Source organism: Phyllobates terribilis, unplaced genomic scaffold, assembly GCF_046119375.1.
Source record: "Phyllobates terribilis strain yellow unplaced genomic scaffold, ASM4611937v1 Scaffold_3__8_contigs__length_932513732, whole genome shotgun sequence".
Taxonomy (NCBI): Eukaryota; Metazoa; Chordata; class Amphibia; order Anura; family Dendrobatidae; genus Phyllobates; species Phyllobates terribilis.
The window spans coordinates 368,208,594-368,228,626 of NW_027362763.1; the positions used below are offsets into that span (position 1 = coordinate 368,208,594).

At 37.9% G+C, this 20,033-nt stretch overlaps 1 protein-coding gene across 2 annotated transcripts in view; it reads right to left on the reverse strand.

Moving 5' to 3' along the window:
• Window positions 1-20,033, reverse strand: part of CSMD1 (CUB and Sushi multiple domains 1) — a 2,980,041-nt gene that overhangs the window by 856,017 nt on the left and 2,103,991 nt on the right. For both annotated transcript variants that reach the window (XM_073675393.1, XM_073675394.1), the window contains exons 17-20: window positions 10,690-10,877; window positions 6,638-6,826; window positions 4,095-4,211; window positions 3,402-3,617 (exon numbers count right to left, since the gene is read on the reverse strand). In XM_073675393.1, the coding sequence (XP_073531494.1) occupies window positions 3,402-3,617; window positions 4,095-4,211; window positions 6,638-6,826; window positions 10,690-10,877 (710 nt within the window). The remainder of the gene's footprint in view (window positions 1-3,401; window positions 3,618-4,094; window positions 4,212-6,637; window positions 6,827-10,689; window positions 10,878-20,033) is intronic.

Below are 20,033 nucleotides of genomic sequence, written 5' to 3' on the forward strand. Positions count from 1 at the left end.
CAATTGTAAAAAGATTGATTAATGAAATAAAATAAAGGAAACATTTATATAGTAAAAAAGGGAAGTGTACATAAACACATAAGTGTATAAATCCCTCTATTTTTATTTTGATGAATAGCCCACATAAAATAATCTCTGTAGCTATTAAAAAAGTAAAAAAAAAACTTTTTATCTACATTTTCAGCATTGAGCTTCTTTCATTCTGTTTTCTTCATGATTAGCATTGCTCACATCACCTTCCAATGAACCGCAGTGGCAAGAAATTTAAAAAAGAGGCATAACTGACTACCAAGTTATCATATTTGCCCTGATATTTTCTTTATTTATGTTTACAAAATGTATTTAAAGTGAACCTGCCTCCAAGAAAATGCAATGTGATCTGCGGGCACCATGTTAAAAGGAAGGAGGAGTTGAGTAGAATGATATGTGTTTTTGTGAGAAAATATTCAGTGTAACCTGTGACTTATTCATTTATTCCACTGATCTTTCTGGGATTTCCGGTCCAGTGGGCGGTCCTATCAGTGACTGACAGTTATTTCTCTATGCACACTATGCACACAGGTAGCTGTCAGTTATTGATGAAAATACAGGTTATACCTAGTCTTTTCTCACAACACTATACATCAATCTGTTGAGATCCCCGTTAAGAGGTATCAAATAGTAGAGTTATAACTAGAGATGAGTAGATCAGGTAAAATTTGATTCCTCGCAGCTCACGCTGGACTCCCTGGCCTCTCTTGCTATGAGGCTTCTGCACAAGTGAACGGAAGTTTACGGTCTCATGACGTCTCAACATGATTTGTGACCTTCGACATGCGCAGAATGCTCTCAGAAATTTCAGCACTAGCGGCAGGAAATCATAAAGTGCGTTGAAGACCAGACTGGTGGCAGTCAGTAGTGTAGGGCCAGAGTGGTGAGCAAACAGGACTCACTCTACGGATAACAATGGCAGCCCATGCACACTGAACAATCTCTTACAGATTGCTCACCAAGCATTGTTAGAGGGCTCTGTCTGTGTAAACAGGCTTTTAATTGTCCGCTGATCAGCAAACAAGTTGCTATTTGGCAGTCGCTTAGTGCTGCTGGTCAGTTCATGCCAATCATCTTGCCTCATGGCAGCTGCCGCCCTAGTGACACCCATTGCATACACCATGACAACACAACTCTTTAATTTCCATAGACAAACACTGAAAGTAGTATAGGTTTTGTGAAAAGTCTCAATAACTTTAAACATGAAATTATCAGTAGCTTTCACACTAGTCAGTTAATGAACTTTCTTATCAGTCCGACTCAACAGGAAGTGATATCACTGTGAAGTGGAAATGTCTAGGCATAACAATAACTGGTCTGTGGCTATGAAACCTTATATACATCAGTCTTCAATGATCTGTGCTTTCTTACACTTTAGATAACAGTCAGCATTTGTGCTTCTTTATATCATTCTTAGCTTGAACTAATCAATGAATATCAGGAAAACCCCAAAAGACCTTCTGATTTTCAAATGCAGTGATCTAGTCATCTAGCCAACACAGTTTGGTCCTTGTCAAAAACACTCAGAACCTTACTGCATGCTAGAGATTCAAATTTGCCAATCACTCAAATTTGACAGGAACATTTTATTCATGTTGAATTAAATGTTTCTTATTATGCTTAGTAGTGTCTCCAAGATATAAAAGAAAGAAAAACAATTAGGGCTCAAACTCATCTGCGAGTAAAACCGGCGAGTGCAATCCGACCAATGTTAATCAATGAGTGACATCTCATCTGCCTGAAATCAGGCTGAGAAAAAAAATTGCTGCATGCTGTGAATTGCCATGTATCTCGGATGAAACTTACCAATGAAGTCATTGAGTGCGTGAAAAAAATTGCACGGCACTCGGACCATGCGAGTGCCGTCTGATTTTCCCGCACCCGTCTCTTAAAAAGCCGGTAATTCATCAGCCGCATACAGTTACAATACATCGGTACCCGACAACTTAGAATAGAAAGAATAGAACAACACACATGGAAAGATGTCAGTCACATACATAATTAGTACAGTGACAGTGTTGGTTACTGTACTTGTCATTCATTGTTCAATTAAAGATTTTATTTAAATAAAAATTGGCGAGGGGTCCCCAGTAATTTTATAGTCTAGCAGAGGTTAAGCAGACAGCTGGGGCAGATGTTTGATGCCTGGGAAGGGGTTAATACCCAATGGAGCTTCCCAGGCTACTAATATCAGCCCCCCAGCTGAATACTTAGCCTTTACTGGCTATTAAAATGGGGGAAAAAAAACTGATGTGGGGTCCCCCTATTTTTAACAGCCAGCAAAAGCTATGGAGACAGCTGGGGACTGATATTAATAGCCTAGGAAGGGGCCATGAATATTGGCCCCCTCTGAGGCTAGAAACAGGAGCCTTCAGCCGCCCCAGAAATGGTGCATCCATAGGACTTGCCAATCCTGGCACTTAGCCTCACTCTGCCCACTGCCTTGTAGTGGTGGCAGAGGGGTTATAGGGTTGGGGTTGTTGTCAGCTTGTAATGCCAGCTGACATCAAGCCCAGGTTAGTAATGGAGAGGCATCTATAAGACACCCCCATTACTAACCCCATAGTGAAAGTGAAATGCAAAATAAATACACCCACACCCTGAATAAAATATTTTATTTGAAATTTACACAGACACCCTTTAATGTTCTAAATTAAACTTTACTTACTGCCGCGCCCATTCCACCTGAAGCCATTGTCACCATCAATAAATGTAAAATAATAAGGCAACCTCATCCTCACCTTTCCGACGTGAACAACAGACTCCATGTGCCCCGCGACAGCTCCAGCTCTGCTACATCTAGATGGCAGGCTGGATCATAGCTGGATGTGACCATCCAGCCTGTCATCCTGCAGAGACTCTGAGGAGCGCAAGCATGCTTGGGCTCCTCAGTGTCCCGCTGTGATGGCATCAAGATGAGCTGAGTTCATGTCAAATGAACTCAGTTCACCTCATTGACATCACTGTGAGCGTGGGAGAAATCTTACAGCGCATGCGCTGACCTCAATTGCTGGCACGGTGAGCATGAGGCAAGAAGGCAGAGGCAAGAAGGACTGAATGGCAGCCTGTGGGGGTAGCAGGACAGGTGAGGTTAGCATTATTTTTTTTCACTTTTTGTCAACCTTCTACGGTTCAGTAAAATGCTGAATATTTAGGTGTAAAAACATCTAGATATTTAGTTGCTCACTTTCTGGTCAATATGATAGTCATAAATGACTATAAATGAAATTCTCAACTGCTTTGCCCTTTTGGACCTAAACCTACTTATGCTTTTCAGATTGTCTACTCTAACAAATCTTCTATTTATTCAACCATCTGGTAAATGTCGTTTCAATACATTTATAATTTGACCTTGCCGATAATTTTCTTACCTAAAAATGTAATGTTAAATCCTTCATATGAGATAGAAAAATCTGATATAAAACGAAGCTGAGCTGTGAAATTTCCAAAAAGTCCAGCTTTTATAGTGGGTGGTAGAACTGAACCCGTCAGTCTTGCCACAGGATGAGTAAAACTGCCATCCTCAGTTATTAACAGATAGTCATGAGAACTCTCCAGGTGAAAGGTGTGAAATACCAGCTGTACACCTGAAAAAAACAAGACAAAAGTAACTATTGAAACACATCGATCTGCATGGAAGATGTATACACTAAGCATCATTCAGAAATCCACTTTAGTTTCTGTCATTCAGTATTTCGATTTACTCATGTCTTACAATTCAAGTATCACAATAGACTTTAAAGTGAACCATCCCGTTTAAGCTCATATTTGGCATGGGAAAATGCTGTTGGAAATGGGTGGTGCAATTGCTTAGGCAATATGGGTAAGAATAATAAATATGCCATAATGTGATCACAAAGGGGATGTCCTGCTTCATTGTTCTCGACATGATGATGTATTTTGTAAATTTTCCATGTAATATATCATCAAACCTTATTTTTCCCTGCACCACTTAGTGGGAGTCGTTGATTCTAAAACAGGAAGTTGTTTTGAAGGTAAATAATTATATTTTGTGTATAATAAATGACGAGCATTGCAAGCAATACATAAAATGTATTACATACCTTTTCCATGTGATACTTCAATTGTCCAGGTGCAATTTAAAGAATTAGGGTAGAAGTCAGGAAAACCTGGAGAAAGGATTGTCCCACTCCTTGCATGAATATATCCACCGCATAATGCTAAAAAAAAATAATTAAAAAAAATATTACTACTATAACTTAAACAATAAAAGTAGACATGAGGTATCTTCATAAATTGTAATCATAATATAAGTCACCGAGACCTACCGCAATCACTAAATTTGAAGCACCATGTTCCTCTAATTCTCACTGTGCTTTTGTGTCTTTTACTTGAGAATGACTTAAAAGGGTTGTCCGATTTTCTGATAAAAGTTGACAGCCACTTTATGTGACTGCAGACTTCTGAAGCATTATAGTGTATGCACCACATGTTATCAGGATTCTCCAGAATAGCCTGCAAGAATGGGCAGTCACTGGACTGCAGCTATACAATTTGCATACTTTCGGCCAAATTCCAAGTAGACATGTTCGGCCCTGCTAAATTCACTTGTATTGAGCGAGACCGAGCATGTCCAGTTGGCACATGATCGCATGTATGCAAATCACATACTTGAGATCCCGTGACCATCCTCTCTTGCCTGCAAAACCGGAGAATCTTTACAACATGGAGTGCTCTCACTATAAGGATTCAGAAGTCTGCAGTCACAAAGAGTGACTGCAGACTTTTATCAGAAGACTGAACATCCTATTTAATTATGGGATACAGAACTTATTTTGTCCATTTATGTTACACAGGACTGGAGGTAACATCTGCTACATTAGCTGTACTCAAAGAGAGCTATAACTGTGTTATCTGTGGTGTTACATAGGACTGCAGGAAACATCCACTACATCATCTGTATTCAGAGAGATATCTATCGCTGTGTCCTATCTGTAGTGCTCCATAGGACTGCAGATTACTGGCCAATGTGCCTTTAATATCAGGAAATGATGTGTAAATGGATACGAACAATGAAAAGAGGCACAGTCTCTAAAAAGGATGTGTCTTGAGGAGAAAGCTAGAAAAGCTGCTGCTGATTTTTAAGTGATTTTGCAGGAGAACATAAAACCAATTGTAACAATCTTGCAAGTAAAACAAGTTCATATTTAACAAAAATTAAGTAAAAATAAATGTTAATGAGGAACTAGGACCTCAACACACCATGACAGGTCTGATCATAAAGCTTTGGATGCCAAAGGAAACCTTTGCCTAGGGTGCAGGAAATCCCAGCGACACCTCTGCCAGGAGGCACCTATTAGGGGTCATCTGAGTAAGGCAAATTATTATAGAAGTTTACCAACTACTATTATTACTACACATTGTGTTGCTAGTCAACATGAATACATTATATGTAATTTACATTTAATTAGATGACTTTTACCTAATACATCCTTTCTTCAAGGCTAAGCTCAACCTATAATAAATTACAATTTAAAACAATATATTCAAGTTATCACTTTGGAACAATAGGATTCTACCAAATCTAATTGCATGCAACAAAAATAAGAGCTTCTCATAAATAAATAAAGAAATATATTTACATTTATATACATAAATGTACACTTTTTTAACTTGACACATGTGGTTTTTAATATGATAGAATAATGCAACTTCCCCAGAAGAGGTGCGCAGAGGAAGCAAAGGCTAAACTGCCTTCCTGAATTATTCATATGGAAATGTTATTCTTTATTTATGAAGCATGCTCATGAACATTCACAGTATAAGAGAAATCACCAAGTGGTCCCTTGGACAAACAGATTTTTGTTCGCATAGAGTCTTTTCCATTTCCTTGCTAATATATTCAGTAAAGTGATTCCATTGTACAACAGGGAGTTAAATTCTTTCAATCGTACAGATAAAATGGGAATGTAGATAGAAAATACTTAGGAGATTGAAAATATGATTTTTAGATGACTGAATCACCTGGCTGTGATGATCTTGCAAAACTGAAATTTGTTTTAGTTTTCCAATTTAGTAATGACAACTTTTTTATGCAATGAAAAATAAAAGAAATCTATGAGTAAAACAAATTGTCTATTTTAGTTATATTATAGCTTTTTCTATGTCTTAAAACTAGAATTTATGCACTTATGAATAGGTTACAAGTGCTGGGTAACAGTGCCTTGGTCATGTCAGAAAAGACAGCCTACAAGAATTAATACTGAATGCCAACAAATGTCAGTATTAGATGCCCGGTGAGGAAAGCTTGCAGATGTCAGTGGTCAGCATGTATCAGTGTCAGAGACCTGTAAAATTGTTGACTGCCTGTAGGCCATCATAGGTCCTAGTTGATGGCAGAACTCTAGACCTGCCAGTGTCATAAGCTCTCGAACAGTGCTGACAAGGTCAAGACCTGCATGTGTCACGATCACTAGATATTAAGATTTGGACACAGAAATATATTCATGCAACAATTAACCCAGTAGTTTCCAGCATGGAAGAATTAGAATTATGTATGTTCTTTATACAAATCTGACTGAAAATCCACACAGATTAAATTGAAAAACAATATGAAATATTTGCATGGTCAATATAAAACACTTACCATCACAACTAGGTAATGCATGGTTCCACTGGTGATTCCTTTCACAAACTAATGGGTCATCGTCACTTAAAATATATCCAGCATCGCAAGTAAAAGCCACAGAGGAGCCAATACCAAAGTGCTTTCCATGACGATGACCATTTACTGGTATGCCTGGGTCAAGGCATGAATCCAATTCTAAAGTAACACCTAAGATACACAAAGATACATAAAACAATAGAGAAATAATAATAAAACTCGCAACGCCCTTATAACATCATCATCATGTACAATATGTGAGAGTGAGATGTCTTCTTATAGAAAATTTCCATTTCTTACTTTTTTACCACCCCCAATTACTTTTTGTTCTGTCAACAAGTCCATTCTGGATTTGTTAATGGGCATGTACTTACTATTGAATATGCAAAAGATACATTTTGGATTTTTAGCATACTGATATGCTGTAAGTAGGAACAGGTAAAAGGAGCCAAACCGTTCTATATATCAGAACCAACCAAACAATAAATGATATAATCAAAAGCCTCATCAATCATAAGAAGATTCTAACACAGCTCATTCCATTATAAAAATAGTTTGCAATCCATGAGCTGCAAATGTATATATGTACTGTAATTAAATAGTTGTTCCTTGAGTTAATGAGACTGTCATTCTTTATTTAAACATACATTGTGCTGTCACATTTTATACTATACTAGTATTAAAAATATTCTGTTTTTGAAAGGCTTGCAAACTAGGTGATAAACAACCAGACAAACATACAGAAAGTAATTGAACTTATTTGTAGCACAGTTCTAAATAGTTTTTTTTCTGTATAAGTAAAAAATAATTTTATGCAATTTTTTGCATGAATTAATAGTACAGGTGCGTGTAAGAAACTTTGCAATATATCTTTTTTGGGGAAAGATCCAAATGTCTCCATTTATCTACAACCCTCTTACCCTTCCCCCACTTTCTTCTTCCTGAACTTATCATCTGAAATACTTCCAAAAGTCTTGGGAAGTGACATGGATGTTTAAATCGTACCTGTCATTTCAGGTATCATTTTAGCATAAGCTGTCATATGTGTACATAAATTTTTCCCTCTGTAGGCTCAATCTTTAATTTTCAGTTCTTTTTCAACTAGTGGGAGGAGTCTAGCTGCCATTATGTTTCATATACACAGTGCAAAAAATTGTGGGTTTCCTGCTTCTTTGTCAACTTAGCACATGTACAATAGTAACGGCACACAGAAAAAGACATACTTTCAAAAAAATCACAGAAAATAAATTAATCTTACCAACACCAGATCAGATTACCAATGCACTAGCAAGATGCAGCAGACCCCCATGATAAAGACGGGGGCAGCACAAGTGCAAAATACTGATGCGACAGCCATTCACTAACCTACCAATTGATGGAAGGGGTGGCTATGTAGTATTACAAATGCACACAGATGGGGCTTGCACAGGACACCAGTCACACAGATACATGTGATGCACAGTGTCTGGTTAACAGCCCATTAAGCATCAGAATTTTGCACCTGTGCTGCCCCTGTCTTTATCATGGGGGTCTGCTGCATCCTGCTAGTGCATTGGTAATCTTACCTGGTGTTGGAAAGGCTTGTTTATTTTCATATGTACAATAGTAGCAGCAGCAGCATGCAGGAGAATGTACAGTAGTACTGTGCCATGTGGCTGTTAATCCAGCTCTGGAAAAAGTTAAACTTTTAACTTGAGCACAATCTGCATGATCTGTTTTGTAGGCCTCTGCTTCTCCTCTCACTCTGATCCTCACTCATCCTGCCCTCACCCTTGTTATCAAGAATAATTTGAGGTGTAACTTGCTAATTCAATATGCCAGCTGTTCAACTTGTTTTAACCAAGATAGATTTGAGCTGTTTTTTTTTATAATGGATGCTGAGTACAGGAGGCAGGAGAGAGGGGAAGAAATTTCTTATGAGAGGAAAAAGAAGCAGAATTCTCTAATATGAAATATTGCAAAGTTTTATATGTTTGCTTGTACTATTGATTTATGCAAAGTTTGTTGAACTACAGTGATGTCTTAACTCTCTGACTGATCAGGAATTTGCTGTCTTCAGAAGTTTATGGAGAGAAGAGTGGGGAAGACGAGTGGGTAAAAACAAGTAGGTGTCGAAAGAGAGATGGAAATGTAGCAATTTGGCTCTGACCCAGTCAGACTACGGAATCACCAGTATAGTGCGGTTACATACAAAGTGACACTCCATGCAAAGTTTCCATGGGAAACTCCACCAAACCACTCCTCTCAGGGGTTAGCTCTTATAACAATTAGTTCTCATCCTTTTGCTAGCATATAGCCTACAACTCAATTTCTCAAAACACTGTATGTGAGAAAAGAAAATATTAGACAAAAAATGAGGCTAGAAAAATCTTCCATATCAGGAGCAAAGAGACACAGAGACAGTGATGCTGTATTCTAGTAAGTGTTGCAGCTGGATTCATAGCTACACTGATAAGTACTGCTATGTATCATCTTCCATGCTGCTTAGAGCATGCTACTGAAACATAGGGGAGCGGGATCTCATCTTCACTGATTGTGCCTTGTAAAGGCCCTGTCACACTTAGCGACGCTGCAACAATCCGGACAATGATACGACCTGTCAGGGATCGTTGCTGCGTCTCTATGTGGTCGCTGGTGAGCTGTCAAACAGGCAGGCTCACCAACGATCAGGGGAGCAGCGACATCGTGGAAAGAATATTTCCACAATGTCCTGCTCCTGGTTACGAGCCTGCTGAAGCAGGAGCAGGCTGGTAACTATGGTAAACATCGGGTTACTAGGGGCACACGCGCACCTAGTAACCTGCTGTTTATCATGGTTACCACTCTGCTACAGTGAGCGGGAGGTTACCTCTCACTTTAGCAGGCTCGTAACCATGATAAACAGCGGGTTACTAAGTGCGCGTGTGCCCCTAGTAACCCAATGTTTACCATAGTTACCAGCCTGATCGCTGCTCCCGCTGGTCACACACAGCGATGTGTGCTGACCAGCGGGAGAGCAACGACCAAAAAATGGTCCAGGACACTTTGCAGCGATCAGCGACCTCACAGCAGGGGCCTGATCGCTGCAAAGTGTCACACATAGCGACATCGCTGGTGAGGTCGCTGTTGCGTCACCAAAACCGTGACACAGCAGCGATCTCGCTAGCGATCTCGCTATGTGAGACGGGGGCTTAAAGGAGATGTTGCACATAGTTTACTCCCATTAATTCAAGGACAAGTGAAAATTAAATGTAAAGTCTTAAGGGCAAAGGGGACTGGCGTAAAATGCAAGATACAAATGCTAATTATCCACCAACAACTATCAATAATGCTAATTACCATGTACACACATGACAGCTTATTCTAAAAAGTCACCTGAAATGACAGGTATGTTTCAAAGAAAATGTGCATTGAATTGTGCAGTTTTACTTATATGCAAACCTATGTATGAAATCAACACAAGAAGTATAAAAAAATATATAGAGAGCAAATCATTCATTGGTTATAGGGGGCACTCAATAGACCGTTTTTTTTTTTTCTTCTAGAGGAACCTTTACCACAGTCTGATCTCCACAAAATACATGACATATTACACAGTTAACCAAAATCCCATTTGAAACTGATGAGTAGTAATAGCTTCAAAGCAGTGCTATTACCCGGAGGTCTCTAGTTTTGCTGATAACACAAATTATGTCTGCAACCTCTTTCAAATGCTGGACATTGACCTATAAGTGTGCACTTTCTCCTAAGAGCAATTTCGTAGGCATATATAATTTAATAAAACCCCAAATCTTTGTATCTATTTTAATGTCTTTATAAATTTTTTTTCTTAGAAACATCAAACCACAGGACAGTTTGCTACTAACCTGCTGTATTTCACAGCTTATTGCATTTATTGGTCTATGCAACAGATACTCTAGATAATGCTGGCTCCAATTATTCCATAACAGCAGACTTAGTAAGGAAGTTCTATGCAATGCAGAACAATGTTTCTGTGTAATAACAATTTATGCTCATTAAATAGAATTTACCACACAGTAAAAGTGATTACTTACTTTCATATCGAATTAGAAAGCCAACATTAGAACGACTATTATCCGTTGTGAATAGAAGATACATGTAATTTCCTGTGCTAATGAGAAATTGTGGTGCTTGTGTTCCATGATATTCTCCAATCAATGGTGAAGAATTTGCTGGGCCATCTCGTACTTCAAGAATATCATAGTTTACTTCAGTCTGAAATCTGAGTTAGAAATACATTAGGATATTAGTCATGCGTTTCTTGTATCATTATGCAATAATTCTGCAACTCACAAACCAATTTACTTTAGCAGTTTAGTAGCCAGTAAGAAAATTAAAATGCAATTATATCTATACAAAAAAAGAGAGTATTGGTAAAAATGCATTAAAATCTTAATATAAAGAAAACCTTTGCAACCAATTTTCATTTTTATGTTTGCATTTTTTCCACCCTTTCTCCTATAACTTCCATTTTTTTTACCTCAACAGTTCCACATCAGAATACTACTGTTCAGAACTTTTATGGTGATACCAAACTCACTTTTTTTTTTATTTAAGTGGTGAAAAAAATTCAACCAAGATCTAAGAGGACTTTTCTTTTTGCGTGGAAAGCTCAATGTTTTATTGATACCATTTTGGGGTACTTTTGTTTTGTTTTTTGGTGACAAAAGATATCCCCACATTTCTGACATTTTGTTTTCTGTTTATGGCATTTACCGTATTAGTTAACTAATTTAATATTTTAATAATGCGGACTTTTACAAACACAGTAATACCAAAAATGTTTCTTATTTCTTTTTAATCTAATTATTTTTAAAAGGAGAAAAATATTGGGAGTCAAATTTATATATTTTTTATTTTTAATTACTTTTAATTTTTTTTTCTTTACTTTTAAGACCACATAGTGGGCTGAGCTTATATGATGGAAGGTCAGCTTTTGAGCCCCCTCAGCTGACCTACATGTATGTAATTTTACTCTAAGGGGATTAAATTTTTTTTGCCTGATTGGATGGGTCAAGCCACATTCAGCAGCCACCATACATCAGAAATGGAGTCTTATTGCAAATGGTGTTTACAAATTCATATGTGATGCAACATTGAAATAAAAAGTGGGAATTTGCATTGAAAATATTACTTTAAAATTCAACCTTGAAAACAACTTAAATGGGTTGTGACTAGTGATGAACGAGTGTACTCGTTTAACCCTTTCGCCAAGCTCACTTGGGTTCTTTCCGAGTATTTTCGGCATGCTCGTATATTAAGTTCGAGTCCCTGCATCTGCATGATTTAAGACTGTTAATCAGCCTCAATACGTGAGAATTCCCTAACAAACAGGCAATTTCTGCATGTGTTGATGCTGACTAACAGCCATAAATCATGCAGACGCAGGAATTAAAACTTAATATACGAGCATGCCGAAGATACTCGGAAAGCACCTGAGTGTGCTCGGCGGAAGGGTTAAACGAGCACGCTCGCTCATCACTACTTGGGGCTTATTTAAAGTTATCTTACTGAAAAGTGACAAGTATTAATTCAGAATTATGCTGACACTTCCTGCACTATTGTTGACAATAGAGATAATTTGGCCTGGGATTTTGATCTGCATCAATTTCATTAGATGTAAAACAACTATATCCTGATTGTCAGCAGAATATGTTTAAAAAATAAAAAACATTATAGTCAACTCGTCCCTTGCATTTTAGCCACCGAAACACCTGTTCAAACTCTCTGGTTCCCGTCTCCTTTTCTTCAGTTTTAACTCTTCATCATCTCTTGCGCTCTAGCACTGACTAGACCACATGTGATATCATTATGCAAGCGACCTAGTCAGTGCCAGGGGCACTTAATGGTAAAGCTATAATTTTTCTCAAATCAAGAGGTTCGAATAACAAAACATTTAGATTCTGTCAAATCCAAATCTTTTGTGAAATTGAGATTGAAATTGAAAGAGAATTCAGTTCCCATTGACTCCTTTTCCAGCTTGTGGCTTCATAGTAGAATGGTCAGCTATCTACTGATGAGTGACCGCAAGAGTTGCAGTATGTCTGCGTGCTCCATTCACTTAGATTTTCCTGATCCATATTGAAGGAATCAGCATAGACTTAAAGCCTCCAACAGATCAGATAAAATTTTGCAGAACTATCTAATGTGTATTAAGGCTGCTTGAAGCTCATCCTAGTATGATGAAGGGGAAAGAAAAATTGAGAATGCTGAATTGCAATGCCCAAATCTTTTGTTTCCCTAGGAATTAACAATACCTACAGATATGACACATAGTCAAAAATGCATAAAATGTAACATTTATTTGTAGTCTAAAATGACAGCATAGAATAAAATAGGAAAGAAATCCTCAAATCCGCATGTCATAATAGAAAGAGTAGTGGAAAAGTAATGTACATACCAACCCCACAGTGTCCGCAGGGATCCAACGTGCGTTTCGTTGAGAGGCTTTCACGAGTATATATCCTCGTGAAATTTATGTACATTACTTTTCCACTCCTTTTTCTACTATGACATGTGGGTTTTGATCTCAGCATATGTAGGCACATGTCATTCTGGACATACTACTTAAACAGTCATGTTTCTGAGCCGTCTTTACTGTGTCTTTAATCATGTTATGCATTGATTTGTAACAAGCACCCTGACACTTAGCACTTCTTTAACAATATGTTATTTATTTATATTCTTGAGATTTACTACCTGTAATCATGTTGGGTGTAAACTGATATGTCATGCAGTTGCACTATGCACTTTATACGGTATTAATTTGATATCTGACTTGAGCACTATTGATAAATTCTAATATATGTAGTTTTGGATGCGTTACTTTCATGGTATAATTTTTACTCTGTGATCATATTTGCAATGTTGTTCATTTGGGCATTTCTGTCCTATTTTATTCTATGCTGTCATTTTAGATTACAAATAAATGTTACATTTTATGCATTTTTTACTATGTGTTATATCTGTAAGTATTGTTAGTCTTGTGGACACATAGCATAGGACTATTTCTATTTATTTTGTGTTTCCCTATGAAATAAGCCTAGAGATAAGAGGTGTCTGCCTTACTCCATTCTGCCTACCTAAAACAAATAAATATTTGGTTGAGCATGCATGTATATGGGGGGGAGTGAGGATTAGGGAGAGAAGCTAGCTGGCTGAAAGAGCCTTAAGCTAACAATTATCCAAGGTATATTGATGCCTTTAGACTATCATTGCCCCCTATTTTTCTGTCAGGTTGGAAATTTGAAGGGAGGATAATTTTAAGTGTAATTATTTAATCCCTAGTATCATAGCTAAAGGGAATATAACACCAGATAAACACTTTAAATAATTGTAACTCTTCAGGAATTCCTGTTACTCGAGATCAAAATCTAAAATGTTGCTTATTTGTCCTGCCATACGCACAGAGTCTACCTCTCTTCTCCTATGGTTGCCGTCCTTTAAAGTTTAAAGTTGATCAGAAGATTTTGTTTACTTCACTTGGCCAGGTGTCTGTCATCATCTCAGTCTATCTTGACTTCCATGCTACAACCACTATTATTTCTAAGCTTTGTCAAACTTACTAGGTATCAACTTCTTGCAACTGTTCTCACTCCTTTTCACAACTGGCCTCTGTTTTCAACTGTGTCTCAAGCCAGCATTTACTTTTCTGTTAAACAGTTATTTATCATTGTCCAGCTGAAAGATATCAGACTGCATCTATTCATTGACCTGCTAGCAGATGTAAGACTTAATTTCTGTGATTAACTGCTTCCGTGTCATAAGATACAAGTTTCCAGTATAGTTACTTTTCCCATATGTATCTTAACACTTAAACTTTATTACATTTATGCTGCTTGCTCAGTTTGCTTGTCTGCTGTTTTGCATTTCCTGCTGTCCTGGTTCTCATTGATCTGTGTATAGTTCATGAAGATCCTCTCCATTGTCTATGGTTCATGCAGTTCACCCAGACCTATGGCTTAGAGAATAGAATTCACCAGGTGATCATCAACACCACTGAACATGAAGGACTTCTCCAGACTTGCTATGCTATTTGCAATGGGAGATCGTCCATTCTGTGTGTGCCCTCTCAATTTGTGTAGATGCATTGCCTCAAACTGCTGCTGATACTGCTTAGACTCCTCAACCCCTGTCACAGTCACCCCCACATCCAGAACATTCTTCTTGGGTCTCATTTCCAAATTTGCCTACTCCTGCCCATTTTAATAGTGATCATTTGGCCTCTTGGGGCTTTCTAAACCAAAGCCCGGTACTCTTTGAATTTTGAAACCAGAGCTGCAAAGAATTTTATTAACCTTACAAGCTAATAGGATGAAAGTTCCTATTGTTTTTTTGTTGATGCCTTAGAAACTAATATCTGTAAATGGTTACACAATCCTGGTGATCATACATAATTCCAGACTAAGAATTTGATTATTCAGAACTTATCACTCTTACCCACAAAGCTCTCCATATTTGTGCACCACTCTACATATCCTCCCTTATTGGATGACATCCAAGTGCAGTTCGATGTTTCACATGCACCCATAGATTATTGGATGCACTTGCAGGATGCTGCTATTGTTTTCTCATGCCGAATCAGCATGAGAAAAATATCACAGATTTGCAATGCTCCATAGTAGTACATTGGGACGAGTGCTATAAGATAAAACATCGAATGCACTAGGCCTTGTTATACGCTCATGTGAGCGAACCATTAGGTATAGAATAACCATAAGGATATGTAATGGGAGATAAAAGAAAACAATTGAGGGAGAGAGGAGGAATAAGAAAAGGGGCACAGACATAAATTATCTGGGTGTACACTTGAAGCGATATAAGTTTTCCAATAAGGTATACAGGAATTAGTTAAGCGACAACCGTAACTACCAATCTTTATGGAACTTAGGTGCATGAAGGATTTTGAAAGCAAACATTCTTACATATTTGCTACGTATATTCACTGCAGAATTAATTTCCTTCTTGGAAAGGAAGTTGAATGACTTCCAATTTCTAGCAATGCCTAGTTTCGTAGCCAAAAAGTATGGGCAGTGATTCCTTTGCCTCAGGGTGGGATTTTGTTAATGTCCAAGAAGAGTAGCACTAGAGTAGGGAAAGGTGAAATAGGAGTCTGGAGGACTCGAGAGATCAATAGAAAGATGGATCTTTACAAGTCTGTCAATTTTGGACAGGACAAGAGAATAAATATGAGTGTTCCTTAATTTCATAACCTCCACACCAAATTGGTGACATGCCAGGATAAATAATACTATAAGTTTTTCCAGTGTGTTGTACCATCTGAGAAAAGTGTCATTGCGGATTCTACATGAGTAGCACAATGGAAGGTTTTGTGGAAAAATAATAGAGAAGTTACCCAAGTACTGTCAGGGAAGGAGTTTAACATTGTATATGTTGGGCAAAGGCCTCTAGGAGAATTCGGTATGGACCATAGAGTGAATAGGTTAGTGTTTGCTGAAACTGAAAATGGAGAATATGTAGTTAGAAAAAGTCTAACTCTCAAATATTTATAGAAGTCTTTCTTTAACACCTGGTAGTAGAGGTATAAATATTCAAATTGGTGGAGGTTTTTTCCATCCATCAAATCTCTCAAGTGGTGGATCCATTTTTGTTTCCAGTCTTTAAGATGGATATCTTGGAGGTGCAATTCCAAGGTTTCATTGAGTGTCATGGGCAAAAATAAATAATTAACTTGGGCATTTGGATAATGAAATTGCTTCCCAATCTGTAAAGCAATAAAAATCATGTATGACATCAGGGAAAAGGGAAGGATAGGGATGTAATGAGTAAAGCTTTAAGGCAAGAGATGACTCCAAATGAACTTCGTCTTGAGAGGTGTCTACCACCCACTAACCTTTGAGAAAACTAATTTGAAAACCTAAATAGCAATCATTAAGATTGGGTAGGTTGAGTCCTCCGTATTTTTTGTTTTTGTTCATTATTTTGATAGCAATTCTAGGTTTCCTAGGTGTCCAGATGCACTGGTTAAGGATTTTTTGTGTCTGGTTAATAAATGATTGCAGTAGGAAAATGAATAGAGAATGGAAAAAGAAATAACATTTCTGCATATAAAGAAATACACGATTTCCTATTTTAATATCTTGGAACTTGAATGGTAAATCGCTTGAGCCACAGTTTCAATGGACAAAACAAATATTTGGGGGGAAATAGGGAATAACCTTGTCCCATCCCAATAGTGATTAGAAATTCTTCTGGACAGTTTATATTAGTATACACTCCAGCTGACGTACAAGGTGTTAGTAGTGTTTAGGATGTCATCCCAATGCCCATTTTCTTCATTACCGAGAACACAAATGACCACCTAATAACACCTTCTCAACCTCTAATGAGACCAGGATAGCAGAGATCTTGCTGATATTGACACAGTCAATTATATTTAGTGTTCTATGGGTATTTTCAGTAATCTGCCAACCCTTTACAAAAATAATGTGGTTTGAGCCAACCAAAGGGGGCATTCATTATAGGTGCAAGCCTCATGGCAATACATTTCACATATATTTTGAAGTCAATGTTTAAAAGTGACATAGGTCTAAATTGTTTTGGCATATCTGGTGTTTTGCTTTGTTTTGGTAGTATATTATTTATTGCAGACAACATATCTTTGGGAAGTTCTAGTTCAATTGCCTTATGGAACACTTCAGTCATAAACAGGGTTCATGTCTCCCCAAATGATTTGTAATAAGCATTGAAAAGTGCATCTTGAACTGGGCTAAGTAAGGATTGGATTATTTTACTAATTGGGCTCTTTCTAAGGAATTCAGGGCTTGTAAATGTTCTTTAGAAAGGTTATTTAGTTGTAGTTTTGATCGGAAGTATTGAATAGTTGAGGAAGAGGGCCCCAGGGAGTCCTTTATATCACAAGGTTATGGAGTGAAGAATCATATTTTTTTAATTTGTTATTTATATGCTTAAGGTCATAAAGTTTAGAGTTTTGCAGATTTTTTTTAGAAAGGTAATACTAACTTTAATTTCTAATGATTTGGTTTCTGAGCTAACAACCTCCCTGCTTTTTGGTCTTGTATGTAGTAATGTGCTTCACTACATTTTTGCCCTTCCTCATAATCATATACAGTGGGGAAAAAAAGTATTTAGTCAGCCACCAATTGTGCAAGTTCCCCCACTTAAAAAGATGAGAGAGGCCTGTAATTGACATCATAGGTAGACCTCAACTATGAGAGACAAAATGAGAAAACAAATCCTGAAAATCACATTGTCTGATTTGGATAGAAATTTTATTCAAATTTTGGTGGAAAATAAGTATTTGGTCAATTGCAAAAGTTCATCTCAATACTTTGTTATATATCCTTTGTTGAAAATGACAGAGGTCAAAAGTTTTCTGTAAGTCTTCACAAGGTTGGCACACACTGTTGCTGGTATGTTAGCCCATTCCTCCATGCAGGTCTCCTCTAGAGCAGTGATGTTTTGGGGCTGTCGCTGGGCAACAAGGACTTTCAACTCCCTCCAAAGGTTTTCTCTAGAGTTTTGATCCGGAGACTGGCTAGGCCACTCCAGGACCTTGAAATGCTTCTTACAAAGCCACTCCTTCGCTGCCTTGGTGGTGTGCTTGGCGTCATTGTCATGCTGAAAGACGCATCCATGTTTCATCTACAATTCCCTTGCTAAGTGAAGGAGGTTTGCACTCAAAATCTCACGATACATGGCTCCATTCATTCTTTCATGTACACGGATAAGTCGTCCTGGTCCCTTGGCAGAGAAACAGCCCCAAAGCATGATGTTGCCACCCCCATGCTTCACAGTAGGTATGGTGCTCTTTGGATGCAACTCAGCATTCTTTCTCCTCATACACGACAAGTTGGGTTCTACCAAACAGGTCTACTTTGGTTTCATCTGACCATGTGACATTCTCCCAATACTCTTCTGGATCATCTAAATGCTCTCTAGCAAACTTCAGACGGGCCTGGACATGTAATGGCTTAAGCAGGGGGGCACGTCTGGCACTGCAGGATCTGAGTCCCTGGCGGCGTAGTGTGTTACTGATGCCTGGCCCTAGCTCTCTGCAGATCATTCACTAGGTCCCCCCATGTAATTCTGGTATTTTTGCTCACAGTTCTTGATATCATTTTGACCCCACGGGGTCAGATCTTGTGCGGAGCCACAGATCGAGGGAGATTATCAGTGGTCTTGTATGTCTTCCATTTTCTAATTATTACTCCAACTGTTGATTTCTTCACACCAAGCTGCTTGCCTATTGCATATTCAGTCTTCCCAGCCTAGTGCAGGGCTACAATTTTGTTTCTGGTGTCCTTCAACAGCTCTCTGGTCTTCATTATAGTGGAGTTTGGAGTGCGACTGTTTGAGGTTGCAGACAGGTGTCTTTTAACAAGTGCCAGTACTACAGGTAATGAGTGGAGGACAGAGGAACCTCTTAAAGAAGAAATTACAGGTCTGTGAGAGCCAGAAGTCTTGCTTGTTTGTAATTGATGAAATACATATGTTCCACCAAAATTTGAAAAAAAATTCTTTCCAAATCAGACCCTTTTTGCTATTTAAGCCTTTGAAATTTACGAGTGAATTTTAAGTACCATTATGAGAAAGATTATGGCTTATTGAGTAACCTGCATCTTTATTAAGATTTTGGCTGGCAGAAAAGTTCATGTCAACATTATGCATGTGTAATGATTGACATAGGTTTCTGATCCAACGGATGACATATATCATACAATAGGGGTCTCCTGAAACCCTTAAGAATGCAGTAATATATTTATATGGTAAAACTCAGTATTTTAGGAGCCAAGTAAGTAAAAACATAGTAAATAATGTTAACATGAAAACATTGCAAAATATAAACATCACAAATCCGCTGAGCCAGCTGATTTACCATTAGAGGCGGGACACAGTAAACCAGTTACTAAGAACCCAGAATGTAGACTATCAGTTAATCAAATGTTCTATCAATGCTCATTTTTCTTCTTTGAAAAGTTCATTTGCTAATGTGGTGTGGATGTTTCTCAGGCCAACAGAGAAGTCTGGGATATGGATATGTTCCATTCTTGAAGAAGTTGCTTGCCATACCCCAGTGAAGAGATTTGTAATTTTTTATGTAATTTGCTTTGATAGGTGATTAAGATTTTCCTGGGGTAACCCCAACAGTAAAGGATGCTTCAAAGGGCGGATGATATTGGGTCCAATTGGTGGCAAAATCTGAGAGTTGCTACAGATAAGTCTGGGAAAGTTTGACACTATTATAGGGTGATGGTAGAACCCAATTTCTCCTTGATGCTGTCATCAAGTTCTCTTTAATATGGAAAAAATGTATATTTTCAAGCATTTCATGAGAATGTTTTAGGGATATGTTTACGACAAGGAACCGTATATGCTCTGTCAATTACTATTTCAT